Raw genomic sequence first — 26,074 nt, forward strand, 5'->3', positions numbered from 1 at the left:
AGACAATGCCCACTTGTCCTTCTGGTAGAGGTATATTTGAGGTAGGGCAAAGCTTTGTTAAGTGAGTAAGGTAAAGTGTAAGGATGCCGACTTTATTGTGAGAAGAGGAGAAAAGTTGAGCAGGGGCTTTAATACGTGTCATCGTAACTAATCCTCCGGTCTAGAAAACCGAGATTACGGCCATGGGGATTCGTTGCGCTGACCACGCGACACTCTCTATCCGCAAAACTTGGCACTAACTTCGCCGACAAGCGGCGGTCGCTCGGTCGGTATAGCTCGCTTGCGGACTACAGGCCACAGAGTTTTAAACGTAACTAATTCTGATAGTGATGTTGTAAGGGCTCAATTACAGTGAGATTTAATTTAAAACTGGGAGAGCTTCATTTGAAAAGTGATTTTTTGACTAAAATGCTACATGAATTTCTCATCCACCTCGATTTGATGTTACTTACTCATGGGGCTGAGCCCTTCTTGAGGAGCCGCCAATTCTGCAGCTACTGAAGAAATTCCCAGCATTTTATGGAACCCGAAGGTTCATCACCGTGTTCACAAGAGCCCTCCACTGGTCCCTATCCTGAGCCACAGCTATCCAATCCATACTATCCCATCCTATCTCTCTTAAGATCCATTCTAATAATGTCCACCCACCTACGCCTTGGTCTTCCATGTGGTCTCTTTCCTTCTGGCTTTCCCACCAATATCCTATACGCATTCCTCGTCTTCCCCATTCGTGCTACATGACCTGCCCACCTCATCCACCTTGATTTGATCACTCTAATGATATTCGATGAAGCATAAACATCATGAAGTTTCTCTTTATACAACGTATGTTTTATTGTACGGACTATTTTTAACGGTATTTTATAAACCGTTACGTTTCCGGAAGAAGGGACGACACCCAACAAAGCGAGATGGCAGTGCCCGACTGTCATCAGAACTTCGCGGAGTACGCGAGAAGAACGACTGCGAAGCTGTGTAACTTCTGAAGCAGGTCACTAAGCCGAAGAGCCTCTCGCAGTAGGCGTTTCCTGGTGCTTCTTTTTAAGAAGTGGGTGGAAGGGGGAGGGGGAGTCAGCAATTCGCTCGTTTGTTGATGTGGGAGGGGGGGTTAGCGGTGTGGATAGCCTGGAACATATGCACACCGGTTAAGATCGATCTGGGACATCACGACTGAAGGAGATCAGGCTGAACTGCATGAAAGATACAGCGGAAGGGGGGAGGCTTTTTTTTGTTGTTGTTATTGTTATTCTGCTTGCGTTTCGGCTTGTCAGAAGACCCCCTTTTTCTTGTACCCCACCTCCATTCACATTTGTTTGAAAGGGGTTTTATAAATTAGATGGACGCTTTGGGATTAGATATTAGACGAGGTCTTAACCTGTGAAGTGGACGTGAGTCAAACGAGAAAACATATTCATAACAGTTAGTTCAGCAGCAAATGACGCATCTACAGTTTGCCTCTCACCGAATTACATAGACCAGAATTTAAACCAATAAGGACTACGCTAGGAAAAGTATTGTCGCCTGATTTAGCAGTTGGGGGCGTTAAAGAACGCCGTAAGATTTTATGTTGACAGAAAAAGGCGTCAGAATATTGTTTGCTTCACCAGGAGTAGTATTTTATTCCTTACGACTCGCTTGTCGTCGTGTATTTTTCTTAAAGTGTAAATATTTATACAGTATTTGCGGAAGCGAGGAAAATTAAAAAGAAGAGAAAGTTTGTTTCTACAAAAAAGTTACTTCTTCTGTGTTCACTGGGGCTACAGACAGTGGTTTAAATTAGCGTTTTGATGTGTTACGTGACTTCGTTTCAAGTCATAAAGAAGAGAAACAGGACTACAGACTCCGACTTTGTCTCAGTCACTGAACAGTTACATTATTTTTCATTTTGCTTATTAAAAAATAAAAAGTAACTCGCCCTTAAGTATCACAGTGCTGAACCTCCGGATAGGAGTAAAATTCTAAATGAATTTGCATTATATTGATTAACTGCTACTTCGGTTGTGAAATTGTCTCAGGAGAAATCGAAGTAATATTTTCTTATTTTAGCTAAACGCTCATTACGACTAGACTATAGTATACAAGGAAAAAGTGTTTTTGACCCAGTCTATACATTTATATTATGTAGGAACGAAAATATAAATATAATTAAGACTTGTATACGATTTTTTAAAATAAGGATTGAATGGAAATATACTCTAAATGTCTCGTAAAAGACGGGAGGAAAACAGTGGCGAAATTCTCCAAGTACGAAAATTGTAACAAGTGACAAGGAAAAAAATTTACTTCTTAGTTATTCTTCTAAAAGAGGCTCTAGTTCGAGGGCTCATGCGTGGGGTCTCTGGAGAAGTGCAGCTCTGAAGAAAGTTCATCAGGTCGTGTGATCTGCCTTTATTAATCGACATTGTGGAAACTGAGCAAGAAGCATGGGAATTGTAACTCATATGATGTACACAGAACTTTCGAATAACAATAACGATGAGCCTGAGGAGAAGAAGAGACGACGACGTCGTGGTAAAACTTCAAGACTGTGCAACTGTAAGTTATTGTCCTTTCCTATTATGAAGGTACCCGTAATCCCTACCAGGAAAACGGTATTAGTTTCCCCACCGTTTTGCTGTAGCGTCCGTTTCGTGTGTAATTGCCCTCAGCTGTTCATGCATGTCTCTTTTCAGAATATCTTAAGAGCGTAACTCGAACAAGGGCGGGCATTAATCTCTCAGACTGTTGTAATACTGCATAGCAGAGGAGCTAATTAATACGTTTCCGTAACATTTTCATCACTTTAAAATTCATTAACATTCTTATGACAATGCATATATTGGAATGGATGTAGTTGATATGGATTTTCAGTTACGTTCAGTAATGTTGGCAATTTTCTCTTTACCGCAGCTTTGTTCTGGAGCGAATAACGAGTATAGCCTCTTTGTAATTGAAGCTGTTTCCAGGTGTGCAAAGGCTTGTGAATCTTACCACTAGCCTCAATGTAGTGTTGAGGTAGAGAATTTGTGGAGCCTTACCTCCACGTACTTATAGTACATCGACGTAACGAGGTGTTAGACGTATCATTTAGTGTACCTTTATCGTAAAAATCGTCAAGTCCGTAACTGTAGGATTATAATTCGCGTCCGAAGTATTTCTTAACGGAACTATAGCTTAGAGCAGTGGACTCTTTCAGGGCAGATCAACACAGAGTTATATATATATGTATATATATATATATCACGTTTGGCGTGGATGGTGATGATAATGACGCCAGGGAGTAGGAATTATAATTTATGTTATATGTGGATGTTATAGTCCTTATAGACCCTACACAGAGACAGTACTCGATACCAAGCTAAATTTTATTTGCGATTACAATGATTTTTTTTTAATTCGCATAGTGGGGGGTGGAGTCCAGTTGGGTCCACTCGGCACGGCGGCCACTGATTGGCCTATTGTAGCCTGCCCCGCGTGATTATGATGATGGAGAATTTGGTGAATTGGCAGGGGAAACCAAAGTACTCGAAGAAAACCTGCCTGAGCGTCACTTTGTACACCGCAAATCCCACGTGACCAGACCCGGGTTTGAACCCGGGACGCCGCGGTGGGAAGCCAGCGACTGACCGCTTAAGCTATGGCACAGCCTTTACAGTGGCATTACTTTGATCCAAGTTTCTCCATATCGGTTGTCCTCACCGTACTTTAATTTAAATTTAGTGATTTACAATTTGGCCCATATTTTAAAACTCCAAAGTTGTTAAGCCGCCAGATTTGGGATTGTTGTCAATTTCCGCCTACTGCCAACTGACTTTCAGTAGAATGAAACTGAGAAATGTCTGACAGAATCTTCAGGGCTGTCCATAGTGAAGTATCGGTACAGAAAGCTGCTTTTGAAGGCCCCTCCGAGGAGTATTATCCCAGGTATATCGAAATGGGGCGCCGTTAGGACTTAGCAGGGGAATACTTGCTACCATTCAGCTCAGAATATTTTGTAATTTTGCCTGTAGTTTTGTATGGGTGCATTTTATGGAACCCGAAGATTCGTTACCGTGTTCACAAGAGCCCTCCACTGGTCCCTATCCTGAGTCAGATCAATCCAATCCATACCATCGCATCGTATCTCTCTAAGATCCATTCTAATATTGTCCACTCACCTACGCCTTTGTCTTCCCTGTGGTCTCTTTCCTTCTGGCTTTCCCACCAATATCCTATACGCATTGCTCGTCTCCCACATTCGTGCTACATGACCTGCTCACCTCAACCTCCTTGACTTGATCATTCTAATTATACTTGGAAGAATCGGTAGCCAATGGATCATAACCAGAAACTGCAGATATTTACTAGCGTTTTCTGTTGTTAACGTTAGTAGCATTCCCTTCCAGAAATTATGATATGGATAAACACAATTTCCGCAATGTATCACAGTCACGGTGACAGATAGATGATTGACAGGCTGTGAAGAAGGTAGAAGCTGTTGTGTCAGAGAGCGTCCATTCGCCAATTCTCTGTGATGGTTTAGGAGTGTTATTGAACTGTAACTGNAACCTGTGTCATAATAACCTACTGGAATATAAACGAACCACGGCCTTCAAAAGACAAAGCGCTTATTGTACATTCCATGACCCAAACTGTATGAAAAGCGAACCTGCAGAATAGTGACGCAGGAATCAGAGTTATCGCGAAACAGACTGGAGACCCGAAGGAATTTTGTTGTATCATTGCCCCCGCTGTGAGACGTCTGTCCTATAAGCTGCAGTCGTCACATTCATGCAGGTTCCCTTACAGTTATACAAATTGAATTAATGAATTTCACATGTTAAGAGTTGCCCTTATTTCTTTCGTGGACAGCGCAGATGAGTCGGCATTTGCATGTAAAGTGGCCTAAGAAAACTGACACCTCAACGAACCGTTATAGCCTTGTATTTAACAAATAAAGATAACTCAGTAATAACTGAAGGGCTAGGGCGAGGACACACCAAGGAAACTGGCAATCGCAACGCAACCGCAATTTCCGAGAATTGTTATCAGTTGAACACGTTACTGAATAGAGCTGCACAAATTGAGGAAACGGCAACGCAGTTTCTTCAGTTTGCGCTGCTCCATTCAGCAACATGTGTTCAACTGATAACAGTTCTCGGAAATTGCGGTTGTCAGTTTCCTTGGTGTGCCCTCGCCAATAAAGTAAATGTATCCGTAGACTAGATGTGTCGGTAGTCGCTGGCTTCCCACCGCGGCGGCCCGGGTTCGATCCCGGGGTCTGGTCAAGTGGGATTTGTGGTGGACAAAGTGGCGCTGGGGCGGGTTTTTACCGAGTACTTCGGTTTCCCCTCACAATCTTCATTCCAACAAATTCTCCATCATCATAATCACCCGGAGCAGGTACAATAGGTCAAGCAGTGGCTGCCGTGCCGAGTGGACCCAGCTGGACTCCCCCCTCCATTATCGGCATGATGGGGGGGGGGAGGGCATGTATTTTTCTCGTCATCCCTTCATCCACCTCGACTGTGGGGTCCACCCAGCATTAGCACGAGGGGTTTAGAAAACAAACTGTGTAATCCTTCGGAAACCTAAGATGCGCATTTCCTACAATGATTCCTTTTACTGCACGTTGTTTATTACATCATCTGTGGATGTTCATAACTGCTCAATCGAGTTGCTTTCCCTGTAGTAAGCAATTTTGTTACTGAAGGGTTCTATCGTCTGGGATGCAGAGACGTATAGTCCGGTGAATGTCTACTGAATTTTTGGAGAAACATATCTGCCTCCGTCTTCAGGGTTGAAGAACATGCATAGCTCTACATAGCTTGCTGCCTCCTACATGCTAGTTTCTTTCTTAGCTTACTGTTCGAGCCTGAATATGGAGACGATGTTTTCCTCCGAAGCGTCGGTTGAATTTCACCGGACTACACGGCTTTATAACCCAGAAACTCGTCACATTCACCCCTGTGAGAATATCAATTAATGTGTCACTGTTCAGACTTGATGTAAAACTTGCCGTGCACTCGACACTTCTTCCAATAGATCTTGAAAACACAGATATTTAACATCCTTGGGCAGTTCTGCGGGATAGATTGACGCACATTAGGCTGTCACAGGCTACGGAATTATGCAGTGTCATAAGGAAGACTGCCACAGTCTTAATTTCCGCCGCCTTGCGAACTTCCATGCTCATAGGGCATAGAAAATTTGCAGCGATAGCCAAAGTATCACTCACACAATTTCCACACACTTTCACAATAACTGCCACGATAGAGGTCGACCGTACGTTGCAGCCGAAATCCGTAGACTTCCTTATGACGATGCGAACCAGATTGAACTGGCTCAGGACGAGGTTCAGTGGTGGGCTTTCGTGAATATAGTTATGGTCCATTAGTCTCCATAAAAGCATGGAATGTGGTGACCAGCTGAACACCATAGATTGACGATTCTCTACTAAATGCGGTATGAGGTTTCCACTGTGATGAAGGTTTAGATTGAAGAAAGCAGTCTTCTGAGATATGGCGCCGTGTAGATATTGTTAACCGACGTTTCGGAGGAACGTATCGCCACCATCTTCAAGGTAGAAGAGAAAAGAAGAAAATCCGCAAGCGAAGAACCAGCGTGAGCAGATGCTAATAGACTAATAGTCTAGTCTAGTAGTACTAATAATCTATTAGTACTTGCTCACGCTGGTTCTTCGCTTGCGGATTTTCTTCTTTTTTCTTCTGCCATGAAGATGGAGGCGATACGATCTTCCGGAACGTCGGTTAACACAATATCTACACGGCGTCATATCCCAGAAGACTGCTTTCTTCATAGTCACCACCGTGAAAACCTAAAATCTTACAAGGTTTGGATTGTCTTAATTATGACAATGTATAGTCTTGTATTGCCGGTCACGGTAGCCGAGCGGTCTAAGGCATGTACTGTCTTCGCTCGCTCGGAAGCCGGGATCGTGGGTTCGAATCCCGCTCAGGGCATGGATGTTCGTGTGCATTTTTCTGTGTTTGTGTACATGTAGAGACTTTGCGACGAGCTGATCACCCGCCCAAGGAGTCCTACCGTATGTGTAAGATCTAGAAAACCCGAAGTGAACGGAGTTCATGGAGGTAGGCCTAGGCCCACTGGGGCTGTAGTGCCAAGGAAAAAAAAATCGTCTTGTATTTCCGATGCATACACATAAGAGGAACCTGCTATCTGCATCACGTACACCTTATGTTCTTTGCAATGGACCAACCTGGTTCACATCCAGAATTAAACGATTCACAAATCTGGCTTTGGCTGTGTCGTCAGGGTATTTAGATAAAAATGTTCCTTTTGCTGTATGAGTATCATTGTAACCGTTCCGTTAACCTGCGGTAATTAAGCTTATATATTGCCGCCTAGCCAGTCGATAAGCGTAAGTTGTCAGCGCATATGGACGAGACTGTTTATCAGCGTAAACGAGTGAATCGAGGCGCGAAGGTGAAATGTAATCGCAGCTGTTGTCTTTCTGGGCATTATCAATCATCTGTTTTTATTTAAAACACGTCTCGGAGACTGGATTCTGTCTCCGTCTTCAGGTGGAACCTACTCACATGGACCCAATCGATAGAAGGTAAAACAATCTATCCATGTAACAGGCCATGAAGGCCCATGGGGTTGTGAAACGTCGAGACTCCCACATTTTCTGTAAAAACTCGGCTCACAGATGGCGGGAAGGTTGTCAGCCTTGCACACAGGCCGCTCTTTCCCCCCAGGGAGATTCCTGGTACTCACTTCTGTTAGAGGCTGAGTCGAGCTCAGGGCCATAGTGCAGCTAGAAGGATTAGGAAATTTGAAAAACCCACCTCATTGGGTATTCTGTATATCCGGATACCTGCAGGGATTAGGGACTAGCTTTGTCGATTGGGCCTGACTGAGTAGGCTTCACCAGACGAATCCAGTCCACATCCTTCCATCATATTTCTCTAAGATCAGTTTTAATATTATCCTCCCAACTACACTAGAACTCCAAAGTAGACCGATTATTTGATGTTTTCCTACTAAATCTCGTACACATTTCGCATTCCCCACATGCTTTCTACATGGTACATCATGACTCGATGCAAACTAGAAATGGTATTCTACGACGCTGAACAATTGCATAAGAATTTCTGTTGTAACATCCTAGTGGAGGGCTCTTGTGAACAAGGTAATGAACCTTCAGGTTCCACAAAATGCTGGGAAATTCTTGAGTAGGCTTCTCCTCAAGAAGGGCTCAGTTCCATGAGTAAGTAAGTAAGTGGGGCCGCGCCATAGCTGAAGCGGTTAGTCGCTGGCTTCCCGGGTTCGATCCCGGGTCTGGTCAAGTGGGATTTGTGGTGGACAAAGTGGCGCTGGGGCAGGTTTTCTTCGAGTACTTCGGTTTCCCCTGCCAATCTTTATTCCACCAATTGCTCCACAATCACCCTCACCTATCATCTGGTGCTGGTACAGTAGGCCAGAACTTGCCGCAGTAGAAGGGACTTAGTCCCACCCCACTAGCAATAAAAAAGAAATAAGTACACCCCTGGGGACCATCTGTCGACGCCGTGCGTAGCCTGTGACGGGCACAGAAGTCACGATATTCCTCCACTGACCGTTGAGTATTTTTACAGAGTCTGTTGCTGTCTCTTCCTTCCTGCTGTACAACTTCGTAGTTGCCTGTTTTCTCCTGTAAAATATTTCCATTAGTGTGCACTTACACTACGCATGCGTACATGGCGATGCTGATGATAGCGATGAACTACGTACAAAATGATGTTGATGGGGGGGGGGAGAGAAAGCAGATGCTAACAGAGAGGTGGGAATTGATATCAGTTCGATGACCCCTAGTTCTGTATATTGTGGAGAAGCTCTGGGCGTGGTTGAGTATGAGAATGGGCTCACGTAGGCCACGCGAGGCAGCTGATTCAAGCACAAGAAAAGAAACTCTTTTATGTTGTGGTTGGTTACCTTTGCCTTTGTTGAGAAGCAACTCGTCTTGAAGTTGTAACCCCGTGTGTATACGGAAAGAAAGCGGAAAAGAGAGTAGAAACAGACGTTGCACTTTCATGTGCGTGTGTGCATGCACGTATTCTTTCTGATACCTGGGCTTATATCAGTACACAGTTATGTATGTATGTATGCCTGAAAATATGTGGGATTTTCTTGTCGCCCATTTCTTCCGGTGTTTGTTTTTCATTCAGCTCTTTCCCCAATCATTCACTCAGAAAAATCATCGGTACATACAGTATTATAGGAGCCGGGATAGCGACTGGCTACGGGATGGACAACCGAGAGGTCGGAGTTTGAGTTCCGGTAGGATAAAGAATTTTTCTCTTTTCCACGTCATCCAGACCGGGTTTGGGGTCCACACAACCTCCTATCCAATGGGTGCCTGGGGTTCTTTCCCTGGAGGTAAAGTGGTCAGGGCGCGAAGCTGACCACTCACCTTCAACTAATGCAGAAGTGAAGAAAATGTGGATCTATACATCCACTCCCCCCATACGCTTTCATGCCATAGTGTTTAATAAGTTAAGGGAAAACTTGTATACATACCGTATTGTACTCTAAAGGAAACGCGCTTATTGCTCTAGTTGTACTTTCCAAGTTGCTATTCGTGAGAACACAAGTAATATTATGTATTTATGCATGCATGTGTGTGTGTGTGTGTTTTTCCTATGCGCCATAAAGACTGCATAAGCCCTACTCGTTTAAGTGACATTTGTTGAATGTTTTGGTTAAAGAAACATGACGATTTGGAAACTGACTATGTTTCTGTCAGCTCGGAAGGCAAAGATTTCCTCCAACCAGTTGGCTGAAATGAATAGGTCTCATTATTTTAGCTGGTGCCAGAAGTAGCGCCAGATTACGAAACATATTGCTCCTCTGACCAAAACGGGGCGATGGACAATATCCAATATCTTATATTGTATATGTCAGTTTAATACAGTGTCATTATCCCACGCCTTCAGACCTAACTAAACGTTTGTAGGAATATTCGTATAACACAACAAGCATTTCCAGCCCCCGACAGCAGTGTTATATAATTACGTAATGCAGTTACCTCTACTACCGCTGGCCGCGCCATAGCTCAAGCGGTTAGTCGCTGGCTTCCCACCGCGGCGGCCCGAGTTCGATCCCGGGTCTGGTCGAGTGGGATTTGTGGTGGACAAAGTGGCTCTGGGACTGGTTTTCTCCGAGTACTTCGGTTTCCCCTGCCAATCTTCATTCCACCAATTGCTCCACAATCAACCTCACCTATCATCTGGGGCTGATACAATAGGCCAGAAGCAGCCGCAGTACAAGGGACTTAGTCCCACCCCAATAGCAATAAAAAAAATACCTCTACTACCGCTTGCATGCTTGTATCATACTTTCCTTAAAAAACTACATGCAATGTGATTCCATTGTAGGTAATAATTCGCAGTTTATTCATATACAAGGATGAGTCAATAAATAACTAATTTATAACCTAATTTTTGAAAGAATGAAAGTAGGTTTTAAGAGATCACTTTACTTTCTGCGTATCTGTTTATCACCCCTCCCCATTGTTGTTAGGCAACAGCTCGGTAAACACGTTCCCTCGGCAACGAAGTACCGTTGGACGCGCCCCTTTTTATGTGACTCATGTCGTATCAAAGGAAAATAAAATATTAGTTCTTCCAGAATTTTATGTTTAATAAGACATATATTTTGTGAGCCGGGATAGCGTAGTCGATATAGCGACTAGCTACAGGCTGGACGACTAGGAGGTCGGAGTTCGAGACCAGGTAGGTTCAAGAATTATCTCTTCTCCACGTCGTCCAGACCAGCTCTGGGGTCCACCCTACCTCTTATCCAATGGGTACCGGGGGCTCTTTCCCCTGGGGTAAAGCGACCGGGTCGTGAAGCTGACCATTCATCTCCAACTAGTGTCCAGGTGAAGAAAATGTGGATCTGTACACCCACTCCCCCATACGCCTTCATGGTGTAATGCTTAATTAGTTAAGCAGAGGGACAACTTTACCTTATAAGACAAATGTTTTCCAAACTGTATAATCCGACTCAAATGGTCCGTTATCAGTTTCTGAGAGGACTAAATTTAGTAGCCTCTACTAGGACAGTGGAGTTTCCGACTGGTGATGACGACATTGAAATGGACGCGTCCCTGGCGCCTGTGGTACAGGACTTGTCCCACACTCCACGCAGTGCTTTATTTTTTCAAGGAGTTTGTGAAGCTCCCTATTCCAAGGAGAAGTGTAGTAGTGCGTACTCGTCTATTAAAATTACCTGGGAAATTGAAATGTGTCGAGTGTCCGCTGTGACTCTGCAGTTCCTCTGCGTGACGTAACTGAGCGTAATGGCGCTGCAAGAAGTTCAAGTAGCGGAATGAGGTAGCGTAGTTACGTAACAGCAACAGAGGCGGCTCCGGTTGAGCAGTCGGGAGGTCCGGTTGTTGTAACCGCGATATCTCCCCCCCCCGCCCCATTTTATCCTACTTTGCTTATTTTGAAAAAATAAAAACAGGCATATCAGACCACCTTGTTGCCTGAGTGTCTGTGTAACCCCCCCTCCCCCCCAATCAAGTTTTGAATGCCTGAAGCAATTCTTATGAAACTCGGTATGCATATCATGGCACCAGAGTCCACCTCAATGCCATAATTCTTAAATCTCTCTGATCAGCCTGTGTGTATGTAGTGTATTCCCGCATATCGCTTCTAGGTAACGGCTAGATAGACACGTTACCGTGGCAACAAACACACGTAACAGTAGAGTATTGGATGCCTCGTTTTGTATACTGTCAGTGTCGTATGAAAGGAGAGTCTGTTGGTCTGTGTATCTCCCTTATCGTTGCTAGGCAATGACTCGGTAAACATGCTCCCTCGGCAACGAAAATTGTTGGAGGCGTCGTTTTCTATGCGGTCCGTGTCGTACCGAAGGAAAGTAGACGATTAATTCTTCCCAGAATTTCTTGTTTCAGCTAGTTGGGGCAGCTGACGGTATAATGCCTTAACTGTAGGATTAGTGCGCTCGTACATGTACATGTAGTTTTAGTGGCGCATAGGACCAACGTCCTAGGCGCAAGTGGAGGATAATATTACGTAAGATGGATCCTAAGAGAGATAGGATGGGGTGCTATGAACTGGATTGATCTGGCTCCGGATAAGTAAGAGTGGAGGGCTCTGCTGAGCACGGTAATGAACCTTCTGGCTCCATAGAATGTTGGCAAATTCTTGAATAGTTGCACAACTTATGACGTCTCACGAAGAGCTCATCTCCATGGACTTAGATATAGACAGACATAAATAGCCAGGGGCCCGCGGTAGTGTAGTTGGTTGAGCCACTATGCTGCAAGGCGGAAGGTCGCGGGTTCGATTCCAACTGTCATTGGATTTTTTCAAATGACTTAAGCCTTTCAGCCTCAGTATGGTCCTGCGATCAATTTTGCCTGTAACAGAAATCCGTACCAGCGATCTTGCTGGGGGGAGTAAAGGACGGCCTACGCGTAAGGCTGACAACCTCACCTCCATCTGTGAGCCGATTCTCTGGAAAATGTGGGAGCCTCGACGTCTCACAACCCAATGGGCCTCCACAGCCTGTTACAGGGATAGCTTAACCATTTTATCGTTTTACATCCAAATAGCCAGAATCATAGCTGGATGCGTGGGAGGGAAGGTTGTGAGTGAGACAAAACTATCAGAATTGCTTTTGTCTGTTTTCTGTCCCCCTCACTTCGCTCTCCCCTTGGTCACGTCTTCAACATTTTGCTCCTGCGCGTGGAAGTAGCGGCCTATATACAAGAATAGGGCGCCTGTCTCATGGATGCACATAAGTAAGCGTACGAGATATTGCGGTTTGAAGAATGGGATGATTGTCCTTGAGTTCTGTATAGATACTCGTAGTTATCACCTCATACCTCCTTGTTTGTTTACTTACGTCGCCTCCTGCCGCGCTGCTGCTGGACATCATGCCAAGACATTACTCCGTCATACAAAACAACAAAGAAGCCGCTGTTTATTTGTGCCCCCTTCAGTTATTCATTACTTCACTGAGGTATGTAACACCGTGACAAAACTGTCTTTGGGGAGGGGGGGAATCAGAAAAATACTTACGAACTCGGCAACCATGATTCAAAACTGCATTAGCGGAGTCAGTATATCGACTGCCTACAGCCAGGACGATCGAGGCGTAGGTGTTCGGAGTCCCGCTAGAGTTAGAATTTTCACTTCTCCAACAAGTCTTTAAGTCGTCCAGACCGGCTCTGGGGCCCACTCAGCCCCCTATCCTGTGGGTATTGAGGACTCTTTCCCCGGGGATAAAGCGGCCTGAGCATGAAGCTGGACCACTCACCTCTAGCTAGTGCCGGGGTCAAGAAAATATGGATCTATACATCCACTCCTCCATACGCCTTCGTGGTGTAGTGCTTAATTAGTTAAGCACCGGCACAACTTTAACTTTACTTGTTATAAACTGCGTCGTTTTTTGGGAATAACAAATGGAATTTTGTGTGGAATGATGCCATGCAGTTGGCCCATATGAAAATAATTCTTTCGCTTTGTGTCTGAGAATAGCCCCAAGTCTTCTAAATTTGTACACAGGGATTAAATAAATTTCTTCAGCTGTTACTTGTTGAGTGGGTGTAGCTGCGGCTAAGAGACAGCGCCAACATGATCAAGGCGTTTGTAGAAGACTATAAACGTAAGTGAAAAGTAATTTCGTGGTCTTTAAGGCCTGTCTTTAGTTAGTGTCTTCCCTTCGAAAAGAATTTCATGGATGGACGGACGGGTGAATGGGTGGAGCAGAGCAGTAATTTATTGCTGGTCTTCGCCAGCACAGTCATTCATGGTTTGGGGCCCTCTCGGTGCTCATGATTATACAGTGCGTTCAGTCAAGGAGGAAACTACGCAACACCGCTGACCGAGCTCAACATTCCTCACAGATTTCTGCTGTAAATGCTGATAGCCGAATGAGTCATTAGCGCTGATAAATGATTCATTCCGCTATCGGCAGTTGCAACAGCAGTCTGTGAGGAATGTTGGGCTCGGTCAGCGGTGTTGCGAAGTTTCCTCTTTGATTGAACGCCCTGTATTTTGTTCGTTCGAAGAGTACATGTGTTTTGAAACGGGGCCTCCTCTCCGACGAGAGGAAGGATCTGCCTGCCACTACCAGCTACCACTACGACTGACTGCTGAATGGCTGGGCAGGTGGGTACATGTGTACGCATGAGTATATAGGAGGGCGGGAGGACGGACGGTAGAGGGGTTGGTTGGGTGCCTGGCTGACTAGGTTGGTGGATCGATGAACGGTCTCTGATGTCGATGTGTGGGAAGATCGACTTAACTGTTTAAGTAAACAAACTGGAATCCAGCGGTCTTAAAAGTTATTTTGCATGGCATATAACAAAGTAAATAATTTTCAGCCAGGTTCTGGATTCGGATCATAAGATCTTTTAGCAGGACTGATGGATTAATGAACGGATATGAATGAGTAATTTAGCATATAGGAAGAATTAAGTAGCTCTGTGCGTTTCTATAAGACCGACAATTTCCAATTTATGCAAGGCCTTCGGAGAACAGCAAAGAATATTCTTCAGTTGAATGTAATGAGTTCTCTGCAGCATGATTTAAAATTCACATTAAAGCATTCTAAACGTATTATTCTTATCTGACGCAAGTTACTCTTGAGGTTAATACTGCTTTGAGATTTTTCTGCTGTGTAGAAGTGATCTATGTTTCCGGCTTTTCGAAGGAATATGTGGCCTCTATCTTCAGGGTCGACCTTGAAGATGGTATTACGTTCTATTCCACATGGTGCCAGCGCCAGAGAACGGGAGCAATATTAATGTTCTATCGCCGTGTGAGCCTGAAATCATGAAGTTTTATCCAACTTCTAAAACTGAATTATCTGTTACGATCTGAGTTTCTTACAGCGCTGCTTATTAAGAGTTATATCTTATGGGATGTAACGTCGTGTAATAAAATTTATCCCAGTGCTTAACTAATTAAGCATTACGTCATGAAGACGTATGGGGGAGTGGATGTGTAGACCCACGTTTTCTTGACCTCGGCTCTAGTTGTAGCTGACTGGTCAGCTTAACGCCCCGGAGAAATAGCCCCAGTATCTACTGGATAGGAGACTAGGTGGACCCCAGAGCCGATCTGGACGACATTGAGTAGTGAAAATTCTTTACCCTACCGAGACTGGAACTCCTACCTCTTGGTCGTCCAGCCCGTAGCCAGTCGCTATACCGACTATAGTTTACATGGGATCGCTGACTTTTAACACTTCAGCCCCAAGATTAAATGTGTTAATAAATACTTCACATAACATGGCAATGGTATTCATCATGGGAGCCGTGATAGCTCAGTCGGTATAGCGACGGGCTACAGGCTGGAACACGCGGGTTCCATTCCCGGCAGGGAAAAGAGATTTTTCTCTACTCCACAGCGTACAGACTGGCTGTGGGGCCCACCAAGCGTCTTATGAAATGGGTGCCGAGGGCTCTTTCCCCGGGAGTAAATCGGCCAGGGCGTGAGGCTGATCACTCACTTCCATCTAGTGCCCAGGTCAAAAATGGTGGAGCTATGTTTGCACTCCCTTGTATGTCTCTTTGCTCGTTTGTATTCTGCAAGTATCCGGCTAGAAGTAAGAACAGAGGACGGGAACTTCATGATCAGCACGTGGATTGTGACCTTGATCTTGTTCTGTTTATTTATTGACTGCAGAATGGTGTTGAGTCACTCTGGGAATGTACCGTTATGTCCTCCAGCTATCTTGTAATCGCCGCAACATTTCCTTCTTTCCAAAGCCCCTCCTTCCTTCGTGCTTTCTCTTTCTGACTGTTCTCCTCTGAGGTCTCTGACCTTCCCTCGTCCCGAAAAACTATTCGACGAGATACGTGTTGAAACAGACGTAATCCACATTACTCGGAAAACTACATGCGTGCTCCAGGAAATAACACCACACGTTCCAGGAAGAGCTCCGTGTCTCGTCCGTCTGAATAGACACGCAAGTGCAACTGACAAGTTAATGATTATGTAGCTAAGCGTAGCAGTAGAATGTCTGTAGAAAATGTTGACATTGCTGTTGGGCCTGAGCACTAGGAGGAAGTGGGCAGTCTTGCAGAAATTTCCATATGCACCTGCCTCCACCTTTAGAATTAGCATGTACTTCCGAAACGTCGGAAACACTGTCAACTTCCACACGGTGCAAAGCCTCAAGAGAAAGACTAACCTCGATAGTGAACCACCTTGAAAGCTTAAAATCGGTGTCTGAAATTATAACGAGACACAGGCACTAGTCCTGGCTTTGAAAGTAGACGAACGGTGAAGCCAAATGAATTTCTCACATGAATTGGCAGAAGTAGCGCCTGTCTTGTGTTAGTAGGTCGAGAACTGACGAGAAGTCCAAGTTACGACCTTGCTGTTTCTGACAACGCTCTGACATGTGCGAGCACTAACGATGTTCAGCGCTACTAGATTCTATTTATCCACATTCGGTTTAACATACGTGTTCGTACATTATTTAAGCCTGATCAGTCCATAAGCTATTTAAGGATTTTGAATTATGTACCTGTGGTTTTGTATGGGTGTGAAATTTGTTTGAGAACAGGGTGCTGAGGAGAATATTTGGACTGAAGAGTGATGAAGTGACAGGAGGTTGGAGAAAACTACATAATGAGGATTTTCATAACTTGTACTCTTCGCCAAGTATAATTAGTCAAGGAGGATCAGATGGGCAGGGTATGTAGCAGGAATGGAGAAGATGAATGTAAATAGGATTTTGTTGGGAAACCCAGAATGAATGAGACTGCTAAGAAGACCGGGACGGACATGGGAGGATATAATTAGAATGGATCTTACAGAAATAGGATGGGATGGTATGGAATGTATTGCTCTGGCTTAGGATGGGGACCGGTGGAAGGCTCTTGTGAAGACGGCAATGAACACTCGGGTTCCATAAATTATTGGGAAATTCTTGAGTAGCTGTGAAGTTGGCGGCTTCTCAAGAAGGGCTCAGCTCCGTGGACTTAGTTTATTTAGTTATTATTATGTACTTCCTATATTATTTAGTAGAAGATTTGAAATGATAAAGTCAATAGAAAGTCCGTCGAGTGTAACAATTTGTAGGTCACTTCTTTATCACTTCTGCCTTACATGTTTCGGTTTAACACAACCATCATCAGAGGCACATAGTACAATCATGAAAACACTGTCGTTGTTTGAGATGTACACAGTTATGTTTGCTGCGTAGACGCTGCTACAATATGTCGACGTGTAAAAGCACAACACTTGCTAGGATTGTTGAATGCACTATCAATTCTCACATTCCATCCGAAACTACCCTCAAGTTAAAACGCCAATGTTAAAATATTTAAAAAATTTAAAACATTTAATGTAAAATGTTGAGCTCCTCCTTGTTAATTCATCCCGAAGATGGGAGATGTCAGCTTAAGGTTGTATGGCTTATGGTTAGATGTTTCCTATGTACTGTGTGCGAGTACACAACACACAGCACAACACAACTTCGCGGACAAGCGGAGGTCGCTCGTTCGGTATAGTTCGCTTGAGGACTACAGGCCACGGAGTTTGTTTTTTGTTTTTTTCCCTTACTCTGTTTCTAAGCATAGAACTTCCCCGCTGATATGTTGTTCTCTTGTCAGTCATATTAAGAACCCGGCTGACTCACTGAATCGTGTAAGAGTTGCTTTGTCGAAGATCGTGTTATAAATTGATCCGTTGATTACGTTAAATAGACGTACTATGCCGTCACAAAGCCTAGGATGCATGACCTGCACAAAGGAGATGCAATCTTTCAGAGCAGTGTCTCGTTTTCATCCCCATCCATGACCATGTATCAGCTCATTAGCCCGGCTCATAAGTCATAGTGTAGTTGAGGTGATCACAAGACGAGATCATGGGACTGCCGATCACAAGATCTGGCGCGTCACCTTAGCAAGGTGTGTGCTAACGTCTCCAAATTATGGTCACTTGGCTTTGTTGTTGCCAAGTTGGCAGCCTTAGTGTGGCCCCTCCACACGGTATGTTCCTATCAAAGGCCGAACCAATAAGTCGTAGGGAAACTCATATTTAGTAACTAGGGGGAGTGTGAGCCAGTGCAGTGAAGTGCACGGAGTTTAGTTAAGTTTTTGCCAAAGTTTTCAGTCACGTACGTACCATCAAAATCTCGATCACCAAGAACTCAAATTGAATAGTCAGAATGTCCTGTTTCCGTGCAGTCTGTTCTGAGAGCCATCTTAATAAATGTTTTCTCATTGTTTGTATGGGACGCATAAAATGAATGCATAATTGAGATGGAACATGTGCCTAGCAGTCCTTTGCCTCGTTCAACTCCAGAACTATTGAAAGAATTTCGATTAAGAAGTGTATAATCTTCTGGACACCGCTATCTGTAAGGCGATTTTCTAGAAAATGTGGGAGCCTCGACGTCTCACAACCATATGGGCTGCCACGGCCTGTTACATGGATAGCTTGGCGCGTAGGGTTGACAAACTTACCGCCATTGTCCACCCACCTACGCCTTTGTCTTCCCTGTGGTCTCTTTCCTTCTAGCTTTCCCACCAATATCCTATACACATTCCTCGTCTCCCCCATTCGTGCTACATGACCTGCTCACCTCATCCTCCTTGACTTGATCATTCTAATTATACTTGGAGAAGAGTACAAGTTATGAAGCTCCTCATTATGCAGTTTTCTCAAACCTGCTGTCATTTCATCCCTCTTGGGCCCAAATATTCTCAACACCCTGTTCTCAACTACCTTCAGTCTATGTTCCTCCCTTAATGTCAGAGACCAAGTTTCACACCCATACAGAACCACAGGCAAAATAATAATTTTGTATATTCTAATTTTTATGTTTTTGGATAGCAGGCGAGAAGACAAAAGTTTCTGGACTTAATGGTAGCAAGCATTACCCGAGTCCAATCTCCTCTTAATTTCTTCCTGCATCAGGTTTCGGTCTGTTATCGTTGTTCCCAAATATGTGAACTGTGCCACTTTTCCAAAACATCTGTTTCCAGATGTATGTTTACACACGCTGAAATATCTTCACAGAAAAGCGGACAATGGGTATCTTTAGATCTGAGTCTGCTTGAAGCCGACGGTGGTGTGAATAATAAAAACATTCCGAGCCTGGACGTCTCGGCGCCTCTTTCGTCCTTTTGAAAATGTGAAACACGAGAGGCTTTAATTTTCCTAGGTCTCTGCCTGTATGACTGAAATACTGTACATTTATCACGATAATTATCCTGATAGAGATGCGATTTCTCCTATAAATTCGTCATATATAGATCTGACTTGTGCTGCATATCACAGGATATATCTTTGTCACAGCCTGTCTTAGTGTCAGTCTTGGAATTAGGCGGATCAAAAAAGTCTCAAATATGAAATGCTACATCGGGGTCTTCCTGTCAGTATGACTTACTCAGTTTCATGAAATTCGCTTCACTAGTTAAACCGTGAAAAAGAAACAAATATGGACGACCTGTAACGACAGATCGTCCACGAAACAAAGTCCGTTTCGTGGACAAAGTGGTTACTTGTGCAGTAAACCTACTTTGGTTCTGAGGCTCACTACTGGCAGTTTGAGATCATCTGCCGGGGGGTGAGGCGGGCAGGAAGGGTCGGGACAGGATTTATGACTCTCTTAAAAATCCCCGTTACAATTTGGCAAAATGGTGGCAGCGTTCGGGGCCGAGATCGTAGATGATTCTCTGACCTCACTGGAGCAAGCGTTAGATTGCGTGCAAGAGTAGAATTTGTGCAAATGTTCTGATATTAAGTGAAAACCGATTGCTCCGCTTGCTTCTTGTGTCTGTTATTCTTCTACCCTGAAGATAGAGGCACATGTTCCTCCAGAACGCTCGTTGAATTTCGACAGACTACGGCGTTATGTCCCGTGTGGAGGCGGGTTACAATACCCCCACCGTAGACGTGTGTCTTAAGGCGTGTCCACATTACTCGTCCTCGTGTGACTCGCTATGCTCGCGAGTAATGTGGACGATGTGACAAGCAAATTTTTAATTTTTAATTTAAAAACTATAGCCAATAAATTTAAATACGGCTACAGCCTATACACACTACGAGTAAATATACGGATCCTCACGAGCCGAAGCCAGGCGAGCAACTGAAGTAGTGTGGACGAAGATTTACGGGTACAAGTGAAAGCCAGACGAGTCTCCCGACGAGTACGAGTAATGTGGACGCGCCTTTAGAAGGTCATGAAAAGGGAACCCGGTACCTGGGGGGTATACCTGGTCCACCCTGCCACTGGGGACAAATTCAGATATCTGGTGCTTCAGGTTGGAAGTTGGACGCAAGGCTGACGACCTTGCTCTGTAAAAAAATATTGTCACGTGTTGGGTATTTCACGCGACAAATAACTTCACGCCGTTCAGGAAAGTAGCGAATATTTACTCTCTTTCGCTTTTACAGTTATACAGTTCACCATATCATAATTAATCTTAATCTTATACAATCCAGTATCTCAATCGCTGTTCGACTATGTCTCGGCGAATGCTGGACTTCAGCTGTCTTCAACCGCGACTATATCAAGACTCACTCGGCGAATTCATTAACCCCATTATATATACGCGGCCGTTGCTACGCAGTGAGCCTTCCATCTCTGGGGAAACGCGTTTGTTGATTCTGCAATTCCTACGCAACGGCCCACTGTTATTGCGTTACCATGGAAGTATCTACTCCAAACACATCTTGGGAAATCCAAAGAAGTGAAAATGGGATGCAATCTGGCATAATCTTGTGGGGAAGGCTGTGGCTCAGATGATGATGATGATACGGCATTATATCCCGAAAGATTTTTTATTGTTAGTGGGGTGGGACTAAGTGCCTTGTACTGCGGCCACTTCTGGCGTATTGTACCAGCCCCAGATGATAGGTGAGGGTGATTGTGGAGCAATTGGTGGAATGAAGATTGTCAGGGGAAACCGAAGTACTCGGAGAGAACCTGCCCCAGCGCCACTTTGTCCACCACAAATCCCACTTGGCCAGACCCAGGATAGAACCCGGGCCGCCGCGGTGGGAAGCCAGCGACTAACCGCTTGAGCTATGGCGCGGCATATCCCAAAAGATAGTTTTCTTCTTAACAGCCGCTGTGAGAAAATCAAATACTACATGACTACGTCTTGTTTTTACATTTTCTGTCCGGCCACTTCTTTCCATCATTTTATGTATATCATGACATACATAGGCCATGCAAGACGTGAAATTATCGGGGCGATGTGAGTTGTCTGTAAATGAAATTTTGTGTGGTGACCAATGCTTCCATGTGGAGAGGCCTCTGCCGGCCTTCAAGAATAAAGTTTATATGGGAGAGACTGCATCGATATTTCCGTCTGGTTCCCGATGACAGTATGACATGGAAAATGATGGTGATAGTGTTCATGCTCAAGGTCAGACGGAATCAGTAATTTAACGTGGAATCCGAACAAATACGCGGAATGCCCCGTAGTGTGGCCAGGAGGTCAGGGAAGGGAAATGCCCCGAGAAGAATTCACAATAAATCAGCCGGTTTCAAACACGAGACCACCTACACGGAAGTACAGCGCTTGCTCCCAGATAAAGGTCTTCCTTAAGTGGAGACTTTACTCGGCTAAGTGTTGACACGTGTGCATTCTGTAAACTGTACACCGGACGAAGTTTCGCCTGGTAATAGTGCAAACCCACGCAGTAACAATAATACCGTTCCACTTTGCAAGTCCCTGATGACCTGAATCATCTTCTGTTTGAAAATCAATTGAGGATATAACGCAGTGCAGTCCGGAGAACCCTTTGCAGAGCTTGATGTCTGATAAATGTTGGCTTCTTGCTTTGCTTACATTTCGACCCTGAAAATGGAGTCGATATTTCCTCTGAAATATCGACCAAATTGACTACACGGCGCTATTTCGCATAAGATAGAAATCTTCATAGTCACCGTTACGAGGAACTGAAATCCAACTGTGTAGATTTGTTCGCCGGCATTATGATGCATGTTTCTCTGTCAATCTAAATTTAGAGATTGGATCATAATTATACAAAAAGTTCATACACAGATCGAAGGTCATTCTTGTAGCCGTAATACCAGTATTTGGCTCCGTAGTTATATTGGAAACCGGTTCTGGGCGCACAAACACACGTGCAAGCGAAATATTGGCGAGTGAATCTTCAGGTCCTGCACCGAACACCAGGTTATATCAGCTTTATTTGTTTCCGTACATCTGTATGTGTGTCTATGTATACGTGAAGTTAGTAAAGTTGTTCCAGTGCCTAATTACTTAAGCACTATGCCATGAAGACGTATGGGGGACCTGAGATATGGACCCACCATTCTTGACCTGGCACTACATACAGGTGAGTTGTCAGCTTGACATCCCTGTCACTTGACACACGGGGGAAGAGCCCGTACCCATTGGATAGGAAGCTGGGTGGACCTCAGTTCCGGTTTGGACTCTGTGGAGAAGAGAAAAATCTTACTCCGGCCCTCCAGCATTGTCCGACATTTTAGTGTGATCACTGGATTGCGCGTAAGAAGGATCTAAGTTGCAATGTGAGCTGTGTTGTGTCTGAAGAAAGCTCTGTAAAGAAACTAAACGAATCTACTTGAGTAATCTGACTGTGGCTCTACAGCCCATGTGGATGTTGGCCGATTCTTCAGTTTCTTATTCTATACACAGTCTGTAGGGGGATCAGCCCGTCGCAATCCCACTGCCTACACACAGACATCCATGCCTCGAATGAGATTCAAACCCACGATCCCAGTGTTCGAGCGGGTGAAGACGGTTCATGCCCTAGACCGCGCGGCCAGTGTGGTCTGCTGGCTAATCTATACACCCCTTTAATTTTTGCTTTGTTAGCCAATATATTGTTTCAACGGCGAATGAAGTTGAGACAATGCCCACACGCATGTCTGGCACACGAAACAAGAGCACATGTGAAGAAAGCAGTCTTCTGGGATTTGGCACCGTATATATGTGGTGTTAACCGACGTTTCGGAGGAACGTATCGAACCGGTTTTCACGGTCTCTTCACTTGCGGATTTCTTATATTTTTCCTTCTACCCTGAAGATGGAGGCGATACGTTCCTCCGAAACGTTGGTTAACACCACATATACACGGTGCCAAATCCCAGAAGACTGCTTTCTTCATAGTCACCGCCGTGAAAGCCTCAAATCTTACAAGAGCAAATGTGTATGTAAGTGACATGAATTGTGATATGTAAGATTGTAATACAGTAGAACTTGGTTATAACGTCATCAAAGGGACCTAAAAATAGTGTCGTTATAAACGAATGTCGTTGTAACCGAAATGGGCACTTCCACAGTAGCCTTATGTTAGTCACGTAAAAATNCATATCAGAGAAATTCAGGAATGAAAATGACGTTACATACGAGGTTGATGCCTTTGTGCATGTCGTACTAAGCAAGGTATAAAAACAGTTGCTTTATGAGGAATTAGTTCATACCATTGAATATTTGACGCAATAGACAAGGTGTCGCAGAAACCGATGTTGCTATAACCAAGTTTTACTGTATTTCATTTTGCTTGATTTCAGTTGAAGAGATGGACCAATATCTGGGTTACATAGGGGGCCCTGCAGGGGCACTGGCCCTTACTGGAGTTGCAGCGGCGTCAGCGTTCTATCTGGCAAGCCGTCCCAGCCCACAGAAACCCCTGGTAGAACTGCACTGTCAGAGTAGGCTTTTGCCGGTAAGTATAGCCGACATATTTATCGAGCTTGCAACAGGCTACACGTTCAGAAATTGGGAGCTCTAGCCATATCATGCGTTGTAGTATTGATCTACAAAGCCACTTAAAACTGTGAGGTCACGGACAAGAAATCTGATGGCCGCCATACATGATTCAATTATAGCGGCAAATCGACTGCGCTGTTTTATACACATCCAGTTTGCCAGCGTTTCATTTTTGTTTAATCGTTTCGATGCTACACACGAGATATCTCGTTTGGAGACTTGGCATTTTGCTCTACATTTAGGCTATTCGTTGCTTGATAATGGGCGAAATGTGTGTGGCTGTACGCCTACAATTAAAGCTATGATCAGTGACGTTTCAACGATAGAATTTTACGCTACCATGGAAATATATTAAGAGAAGGGTTCTTTAAATTAGAAAAATAACTTGAGAGAGCTGATTAATAGAGAATGAAATCAACGGAAAAGGACCTGGATTTTAATTGAGTTGTTACTGCAGACCTGGGCCGCGCCATAGCTCAAGCGGTTAGTCGCTGGCTTCCCAACGCGGCGGCCCGGGTTCGATGCCGGGCCTGGTCAAGTGGGATTTGTGTTGGACAAAGTGGCGCTTGGGCAGGTTTTCTCCGAGTACTTCGGTTTCCCCAGTCAATCTTCATTCTATCAAATTCTCCATCATCATAATCACCCGGAGCAGGTACTACAATAGGCCAATCATTGGCCGTCGTGCCGAGTGGACCAAGCTCACCCCTCACTAAGCGAATTAAAAAAAAGTACTGCTGTAGAGATTCCATACGTTTATGCCCATGTACTTTAGTATTAATTAGATTTTAACTACGCTGCCTTTTTATACACGAGAGACCTGAAACGTTTTCAGTAATAGAGTTACTTTAAAATATCGTGGTTCTTCGCTTCAGTTGTTTGTATATTACAGGTTAATGTTCATAATTGCCGGTCACGGTAGCCAAGCGGTCTAAGGCATGCACTGTCTTCGCTCGCTCGGAAGCCGAGATCGTGGGTTCGAATCCCACTCAGGGCATGGATGTTTGTGTGCGTTTTTCTGTGTTTGTCTACAGGTAGAGGCCTTGCGACGAGCTGATCACTCGCCCAAGGAGTCCTACCGTATGTGTGAGATCTAGAAAAACCGAAGTGAACGGAGTTCATGGAGGTAGGCCTAGGCCCACTGGGGCTGTAGTGCCAAGAAAAAAAAATGTTCCTAATGAATAAAAGCCCGTTTCAATTACTTACTGTTGTTTAACCCTGGCAAGGCCATAAATAGTAAAATATTTGTGCCCCATCGAAGCACACCCTGCATGTATACTCGTATAAACAACAAGGAATTTAGTACGTTCCCCCGACGTCGAAATAATATTCTAGAATTTTCGCGTCATGTCTTTCTGATCTGAATGATGATCAAGCTCTGCTACGGGTGACGTTTAAAGCAGGTGGTGATGTAAAGCTTTAGGACTTTTTTTTTTTTTTTTACGGACTGAGATGCGGAAAAATGGAGGCTGACTGTTAAAGAGTTCTTCGCATTTTATGAAGGTGTTTTTTTTTTGTAACAACGCTTGGAGTTTGGTTACTCGCTTCCTAAGCTGAATGAGCAGCTATTTTAACGCGCATGCTTAGCATTGCAGTCCGGATGGCTTCACTGCATCCAGTTCAGTTTGACATTTGAGGTTGGCGACAATAATGGCGCAGTTTACCGCTTGATGAAACAGCGCTGAACACTCCGTAGCTGCGGTTTCGAAATTTTATTTGCGAGAGTCTTGAAAAATTTGTGGCTGGAATTAATTTAACAGCTTTGCGAGATGGATCTTTCCCCTTTTTGTGTATGTTAGTACCGTATTCTGTGGAAATTCACACAGGCGTTCGGATGAATTGCCTTGAATTGTTTGTTCCCGTCAATGCCAAGTAATTCAACTTTGTTTCGAGACTTGAACTTTGAAATGCCAAGGAATGGGAGAGAAGTGACCCTGGCCAATTTCCCCTCACCACAGTGTGTGAGTACGGGCTGGAAGAGCGGGTTTAACTTCATTAGGAGTTTTGTTCATTTCCCCGCGTCACAATGCCTCGAACGGTTTATACCCAGTGGGGCAGCTGATGCTTTTCCCGGAGGTATGGATTATACTGCCAACTCTGGAACTCATCCTGTATTCTTCCGTGAAACTCATGCCTTACTGCCAGTTTATGCCGGTATCAGCATGTTTTTCTCTAGACGCGACTGTAGATCGTAACGGTATATTGGTTAGGCAGAAGGATAACTTCGCTGCTGGATAAGATTAAAATAAAAAAGAAGATATCCCTGTAACAGGCCGTGGAGGCCCATAGGGTTGTGAGACGTCGAGGCTCCCACATTTTCTAGACAATCGGCTCATAGATGGCGGATCAGGTCAAGTGGGATTTGTGGTGGACAAAGTGGCG

At 44.5% G+C, this 26,074-nt stretch overlaps 1 protein-coding gene across 6 annotated transcripts in view; it reads left to right on the top strand.

The window, feature by feature from the left end:
• Nucleotides 1-26,074, top strand: part of LOC111869663 (long-chain-fatty-acid--CoA ligase 5) — a 145,888-nt gene that overhangs the window by 67,740 nt on the left and 52,074 nt on the right. For 4 of the 6 annotated variants that reach the window (XM_023861339.2, XM_023861337.2, XM_023861342.2 and 1 more), the window contains one exon: nt 23,497-23,651. In XM_023861339.2, the coding sequence (XP_023717107.1) occupies nt 23,497-23,651 (155 nt within the window). Of the gene's footprint in view, nt 1-2,408; nt 2,536-22,121; nt 22,296-23,496; nt 23,652-26,074 lie in introns of those variants that run through there. The other 2 variants (XM_033753511.1, XM_023861341.2) reach the window with 2 other exon arrangements.

This window comes from Cryptotermes secundus, unplaced genomic scaffold, assembly GCF_002891405.2.
Source record: "Cryptotermes secundus unplaced genomic scaffold, Csec_1.0 scaffold1072, whole genome shotgun sequence".
NCBI classification, from domain to species: domain Eukaryota; kingdom Metazoa; phylum Arthropoda; class Insecta; order Blattodea; family Kalotermitidae; genus Cryptotermes; species Cryptotermes secundus.